This window comes from Sesamum indicum, linkage group LG13, assembly GCF_026168435.1.
Source record: "Sesamum indicum cultivar Baizhima isolate 11 linkage group LG13, ASM2616843v1, whole genome shotgun sequence".
NCBI classification, from domain to species: domain Eukaryota; kingdom Viridiplantae; phylum Streptophyta; class Magnoliopsida; order Lamiales; family Pedaliaceae; genus Sesamum; species Sesamum indicum.
In genome coordinates, this window is record NC_142669.1 from 13,327,135 (window position 1) to 13,334,903 (window position 7,769).

At 37.6% G+C, this 7,769-nt stretch overlaps 1 protein-coding gene across 1 annotated transcript; it reads right to left on the reverse strand.

Annotated features, from left to right (window-relative positions):
- Positions 1-1,128: 1,128 nt before the first annotated feature.
- Positions 1,129-7,769, reverse strand: LOC105176049 (kinesin-like protein KIN-14C). Its single transcript, XM_088877199.1, is given in 22 exon segments — positions 1,129-1,198; positions 1,478-1,574; positions 1,817-1,980; positions 2,154-2,407; positions 2,501-2,662; positions 2,834-3,012; positions 3,092-3,198; positions 3,307-3,486; positions 3,570-3,665; positions 3,775-3,856; positions 3,948-4,639; positions 4,642-4,990; positions 4,992-5,159; positions 5,646-5,675; positions 5,778-5,870; positions 5,950-6,027; positions 6,132-6,215; positions 6,323-6,450; positions 6,711-6,954; positions 7,212-7,322; positions 7,408-7,562; positions 7,679-7,769. Coding segments are annotated over 21 exon segments (3,534 nt in total). The 3' UTR covers positions 1,129-1,198; positions 1,478-1,487.

Sequence of the window (7,769 nt, forward strand, 5' to 3'; positions counted from 1 at the left end):
CAAGTGTATTTAACCCAAAATTAATAATAAGAAAATAAGAATAGACCACCCAATTATGCTATGATTGGCTCAAACCACATTTCATTCTTTCTAATTTCCACTGAGAAGTTTGGTTATGATATACAAATCTCCGGCAGGATTTTGCTGAACCTATACAGATTTTTACAAGCTCAAAATGCAAAAGTGCCAGAATTGGTACATTATATACAAAATTGAATTGGGAAAAAGAAAAGGTGGGATGGATCAAAATCATTGATGACACTCAAACAAATTAAAATACAAGAAAATTTGACTTAAACTATTCTCAACTATTAATTGCCACCTTCTTCAAGATCTGATAGATAAATTGGTTCCACTGAGATTTTCCTAAACCTGCCACAATCACAACTAACATATATTACATAAGGTGAGGGTACAACACATATAAATTAGAGTTAATTACACTTAGACCTCCTCTGGAAATATGAAACTACACATTCTCAGAAATTTTTTTTTGAAATTATACTTGCGCCTTCTGAAAGTTCTCCGTTTGCACCTGATCTCCTCCGTTAGAATTTGGACGAAAAATGCTGACGCTAACAACAAATTTACATAAAATTTCACTTTTGCCCATGTATATTTTTGTATTGGAATTTTTTTTCTTATATTCACAAAATTATTACATAGGAATGTTAAATGAAGGATAGAGTAAAAAAAATTATGTATTATTTTGGCCAACATCAGCATTTTATGTCTCAATTCTAATGAAAGAAAGTCGGGTGCAAGCGGAGAATTTTCAAAGGGGGTGTAAGTGTAATTTTAATTTTATTTTTTTGAAAAAAAGTGTAGTTTCGCATTTTTACCGAAACTTGTTTTCTTGTATTCATCTCCAGCAAAATGTACAATCACACACACATACAACATATCATTATGTATGTACCAGTGGAGCTCTTCGCATACTCCCTAGCTGATTCTATGGTGGCTCGTGGAACTCCAGAACTCAGATTAGGCCTGGAATAAAAATCAAGGAAGTAGCGGTTTACATCGATGTTGTTTTACGAACTTAACGTACAAATAAACGTTGTATGATGGTTTATAGCGATCAATGTACATGTCGTGAAGATGTAAGTTGAGCCCCGATATACTTACTTATCAGTAATATTCTCGGTTAGTTTTGCTTCATGACGAAGACGACAAGTTTCCATGCAGCCATTAGCTTCTGTTGCCACAGAAAGAACAGTATCAGAAATGTCAAAAAGTCTCTTCATATCTGCCTTGTCAACGTACGTTCAAAAAATATTGGCCTAATTTCCCCCCCGGCAGTCTTGGATCGTGGGACGGGTTCTTTTGGGAGTTAAAATCATCATTTAGATATTTGGGAAATAGCTATCCTAACAAGAAACTGCTTTCTCATATCCTTTTGCTCCAGACGATTTTTAACCTTTCTTGAGTAGTCCTAGACTAGGAATTTTTGCTTGGAGAAGTAGGTGTTCCGTACCTCAATGACCTTATACCGCAGTTTTGGGATCTTTATGCAGCTGCAGCGTCTCTATCTCGTCGTCTTTCTTCGCTATAGCCTCTTTCAGAGACGCAACCTGTGAACCAAAAGGTACACCTTGTCACATAGTTCTATCCATAGTTTGAAGGTGTTGCACGAAATTAAGTTTGTCAGTACTGTCACATTTTAAAATTTTAGGTAGATGTGTTTTCTGATACTGTTTCGAAGTTGCTCAAAGATCATCTTGCAAAAATTTAGTCGAGATGACATTGATCGCACATTCCCAACAAAATCTCAAAGGTGTAATTAGGAAGAATAGTTCTGTGCAAAAGAATTTACCTGCTCCATCAACTCCCTTACGTCCCTACCGTCCTTGCTGCTTTTTGCTGCACCCAACTCAACTCCGGAGACCCTTTCAGCAAATTTTAAAGTACTTAAGGTTTCACTATAGGAACTAACATCAGGATTAAGCTGCACAAACATAAGTGTCTTTGCCTGACCACCTGTGGACATAAGTGAAACATAAATGTTGGATGATTGCAAGATGAGATGTCTAATCATATTATGCATATGTGGAGTATATGTAAGAAACATGTCTAACTATGTTAAGGACGCGAGACTCCGACAGGATATTGAAGTATGCATAAAGCTTCCATGACCTAAGTTCAAACTGTACCTAACGAGCTCTGGAGGACTTGAGTCAACTTGCTGTTCCGGTACGGAACATGAGCATTCTTTTGTGATAAAGCAAATATAACATCTCCAAGTGCAGATAATGATTTATTTATATGTTGTGCCTCTTTAAGTCTGTCTCCTGTTACCTCTGAACGGTCTACTCTTTCACTTCCTGCAAGATCTACTAAATGAAGACTCCCTCGCAATGAAGAACCACTCTTTAGATCCACACCACGGGCATGAATGGAGACAACACTGTATAGATGGATAATATTAGCTATATAACCGTTTTAAAGTCGATAGAATTAAAAATATGGAAAAGTTTGCTATTTGCGCTAAAAAAAGAACCTGTGTGATCTACTACTTCTTTCATTTAAGGCAGTAGAGCTTTTAGCTCTATTCTTTAGTCCAATATCCATTAGTTCCAAGACATCTGAGGTTGAGTTAACTGCTTGAACGGAAGCATCTGGGACTGCCAAGCCATTGGGTTTCGCGGTAGAAATCCCAAGTGTGTGCAAATCAAGGAAAACAAGTACTTGATGCAACAAGTAATGAATAAAGGATAAAAAGACATGCCAAGAAACATATGACATCCATGCTGCAAATGAGATTAAAAAGACATTTCATGAGTTGTCAAGCTCACTATTGTCGCGACATAATAAATGACAAAACAGAGGATATTTTTTCTGTGTACCATCACTTGACAGCAAATCACGAACTTGTTCATTATATATTTCGACCATCTGGACGGAAACTTCATATGTAAAACTGCTCTGTCGACTTTGTGAAATGCGGAAAAGATTGTTTAAAGCTCTGTAGTTGACCCCCCAGTCCTCTTCAGTTGCTCCGTCAGGGCCAGTCTAGAGAAAGATATAATTTATTTCAGCAACAATGTAAGTTGAAATTCGTAATATAACTTTGGAAACACAGTTATATCACCATTGTATAGGTTTTGCCTGAACCAGTCTGACCGTAGGCAAATATACACACATTATACCCATCCAAAACTGATTGTATTAATGGTTGTGTATCTGAAAATACTTCAGCTGCATCATTGGAAATATCATGTCAAATACCAAGAATGAGGAATAAGGTGGATGAAATAAGCACAGAGGGGACCAACATCATGATAGCACATATTCATATATCAAAACCTTGTGTTGCTGTTGGACCATACACTTTATCGAACTTAAACGAACGACGTCCTTCTTTCCCTTGTTTGGCCGGATTCACAACTATTAGCTCTCCATTTTCACCAATGTATTCAACAATTGATTGTTTCCCTTTTTGGCCTGGAAGAAATGGCCGTATCCGACAATAGACCCTAATATTTCCTATTCACACCAAGACATGAGGACAACAACAATTTGTGGCGTTTAATTTTCAAGAACGAATAATTTGCACAATAATGTGGCACCTTTTAACTCTTGTAGTTCATTATGTAACTTTCGATTTTCAGCAAGGAGTGAATAATAGTTTTTGGCTGCATCGTCTAGGACCTTGATTCTTGACCCTGTTATGACAAGTTAGTATGTTAATTTTTGCTTATTATATAACATTCAGCAAAAATTAAAAAAAAAGTGTTTCCTTTTTGTGACCAATGTCTCGAAAAGTAGAATTACCTAAAGTACTGAAGCCTTCTGAATAGCTTTTCTTTGTCCTCACAATTTCTTGCTGGATAGACTGAGATGCGAACCTTAGTTCCTGAACAAAGAAAGTCATTCATATGTAAATAATAAGGATGAAATTAGTTAATCTAAGGGATATATGGTAATAAGATCACAGCATAGCATACACGTAATGCGCCAAGCTGAAAATCTGTGAATATGTGGTAAATGTTTTCTTTCTTGCTCCAGCTTTCAGATTTTGATTCTGAGATTGCCTCAAGCTCCTTCTCTCTGTTTCTTGACTCCATTAGCAAGCTTTCAACTTCCTTCACTTTATTTCTTGACTCCGATAGAGCGCTTTCAACTTCGTTCACTCTATTTCTTGATTCCATTAGTGAGCTTTCAAATTCCTTCACTCTATTTCTTGACTCCGTTAGCGCACTTTCAAATTCATTCACTCCATTTCTTGACTCCATTAGCGCACTTTCAACTTCCTTGACTCTATTTCTTGACTCCGTTAGCGCGCTTTCAAATTCATTCACTCTATTTCTTGACTCCATTAACGCACTTTCAACTTCCTTTACTCTATTTCTTGACTCCATTAGCGCACTTTCAACTTCCTTTACTCTATTTCTTGACTCCATTAGCAATCCTTCAACTTCATTCACTCTATTTCTTGACTCCATTAGCGAGCCTTCAACTTCCTTCAACCTATTCTCAAGTTCTTGTTCAGCTCTTCCAGCTTCAGCAGTTCTAAATTCAGCTCTTCCAGCTTCAGCTCTTCCATCTTCAGCTCCTCCAGCTTCAGCTATTCCGACTTCAGCTATTCTTCCTTCAGCTCTTCCAATTTCAGCTCCTCCAGCTTCAGCTCTTCCAACTTCAGCTCCTCCAGCTTCTGCTCTTCCAACTTTAGCTCCTCCAGCTTCAGCTCTTCTAACTTCAGCTCCTCCAACTTCAGCTCCTCCAGCTTCTGCTCTTGCTTCTGCTCTTCCAACTTCAGCTCCTCCAGCTTCTGCTCTTCCAACTTCAGCTCCTCCAGCTTCTGCTCTTCCAACTTCAGCTCCTCCAGCTTCTGCTTTTCCAACTTCAGCTCCTCCAGCTTCTGCTCTTCCAACTTCAGCTCCTCCAGCTTCAGCTCTTCCAACTTCAGCTCCTCCAGCTTCAGCTCTTCCAGCTTCAGCTCCTTCAACTTTAGTTCCTCCAACTTCAGCTCCTGTAGCTTCAACTCCTCCAGTTTCATGTTTCATTTTCGAGGATTCTTGTTCATACGAACTCCTAGCTATTTCCAGCTCTTGCATCAAATTTGCTATCTCTTGATTGAGGTCATCTTTCTCTTTTATTAGTCTTAACACATCTTGTTCCTCCACTCTCTTTCTTTCTTCTATTTTGTTCTTCTCACTCTTCAGCGTTCAGACCACAGAATAGGGAAACAGTCAGTGAAGTTAACAACCTACTATTCAACATGAATAACATTGCGAGACCAACTTGATCCTATTAGAGCAATATTGTGACTGGACTAGAATAACAATGTTTACATGCCTATACATAAAGACCCGGTTGACAAACATACTGGTTGTAAGCATACACTAAAGGGTCTGTACAAGTACTTGCATTACACACCGGTCCATTAACTATCACGTCTACAATTATTTAGGCGAGTGTGATTATATCTAATGCATATAAACAGCTAAAATTATATCTCATGCATGCCCATTCATTCTTATTATAAAAATAGGTAACATTTTCATGGACAACAACAAATCTTCTGAACATTTTAGAACTTGTTCATCTTTATTTTGATGCTTGAATATAAACTGCTAAAATTATATGAAGTGGAACATTCCAGGAACGACGAGGCAAGCAATGGTGAAGTTTTTTGTTAATACCTTAAGCTGTTGGAGTTGGTTCATAACAATCTGCAACAAAGAAATCCCTTTTGGAAAATAGGAATGTGGAACTTGAATAGACAATTCACAAAAAAGTTGAACAAGTAACTGAAATAGGAAGCTTTGTTGTACCTGTGTCTCTTCGCTAGTCCCTGTTGCAAGGGCTTCAAGCACTCTAATTCTTGATTGGTACTTTTCCTCACGTGCCTTAAAAAGATTATTTTGCTGTAGAATAAGAAGGCAAACACAAATGAGTGGTTTGGCTAATACAAACTATCATCAATAGACACTGTATATACATTACCGTTCGCAAATGTTCTGCTTGAGTACATATCCGTCTCTCAATCTCCTGCACAACTTTTCTCAATAGGCAAGCAACACGCTGACAATATGAAGCAAGAAAAAGTTGTTAGGTCTTACTTTTAGATCGTATAAATCTTAGGCTTAAAACAATGCTTTCACTGATTTGATTGATTGTTGTCATACATGAGGTATTGCTCCACTCTTCCGCTCAATGCTTTCATCTAAAATACCATTGACAACACTTAATAGTGACTGAGTCGGAGCATTCTACATGAGATAAAACTTTCAATCAATTACACAAGCACGAAATTGAACTTAGCTAATAGAATAGTTCAAACAAGAATGGTATCATGAGCAAGAGGTCAGAGACTTACATCTAAGCTGTTTGATTTCATCATTTCTGAAATCTTTGCAGCAGGAAGATCCGTATAAGATCCTTGTTTAAGTTGGAAGACCTCATGAAACTTATGACCCACATGATTTATAAGGGCAGCTGATGAATCTACACGACGGAAAATAACAAATATGAAAGTAGCATTGGTCATTCAGGATACAAGGTATGATCATAGTTATATATCAAGTTCACAACATTATTCCATTCATATGGCATAAATAGTTCAAAGATGATTTGGTAAAATATCGGATCCAAAACTTTGGAAGTCTCAAATGTATCTTTGAAAAGAGTTGATTCATTGCTCTCATATGTGCACACACATACACAAAGAAGAAAATACGAAAAGAGTGAAGAAAAGGGAGAAACACCTGTCATTGTGCGACTACGCAATGCACGCTGAAACTTTGAGTCTATTACTAACTTCTTCTTGTCTTCTCCAAATGGTGGGGAAGAGAGAAATCGAGGGGATTCTTCCCTTGGAAGAGTATCCCCAGTTACTGGGCGCTCACCTAATAATTTCCATCTTGAACTGGGATCACTCCTAGACCTCCCAATATTCATGAACTGTGTTTGTAGTGTTAAAAGGCAGTCCAAGACAATTTTCATAGACCCCTACACAAGACAAGGGTATCATAAATTTAGGGAAGATGAACACATCAATAACATGTAAAGAGTTAACTAGGAAAGCGAACAAAGTACGTCAGATGCTCAGCTTAACAGCTTAATCATGCCATACTGTTTGTTTTATTGCACACATTTCACAGTTTGCCTTGTAATTTCCTAGCTGAAGTTAATAAGACAGTACGCAAATGGCATATCTCCATAAGATCTATTACTCAGGAGGAGAGCTATCATATACATCTCATTACCTTTTCCAGGTCTGCTGCCTGAAACCTTGGCAACCCCATTTCATCCATTGCTGACAAAAATCTTTGGACATTTCCCAACCGTGATTTTGGAGTATGAACTGATCCACCACACTAGAAAAGATAATGAAAAAACTATATCAATCCATACTCCAATCCACTTGAAAAACATGTAGGGAATCAAATCGAATCCAGCTACCTCAGTTACCGAACCGGGTTTTAGTTTGTTTAGTATTTGACACAAGATAGATCCATCAACCAAGAATGCTCGCAATTCTTCATCTGAAGCATTTATTGGCAAACTTAGATCAAGAGTGCTATTTAACCATTCTATCAAAGTTGCCCGCTGCTTAGCTGTAGCCGCAAAAGTATCAAGAGAAAGGGCATGGAAAAGTCAATATCTCGTATTGTTCAACTACACTATTAGCTACAGCAAAAGAGAACAAAATGTTTTGCATCATTAGTCTTACCATTGTTACTTGAAGGGGGTTCAAATATATCACTATTGCTGGAAAAGCTCGAGTTATTGAATCTAGCACAATCTTTTCCTTCTCGATCCAT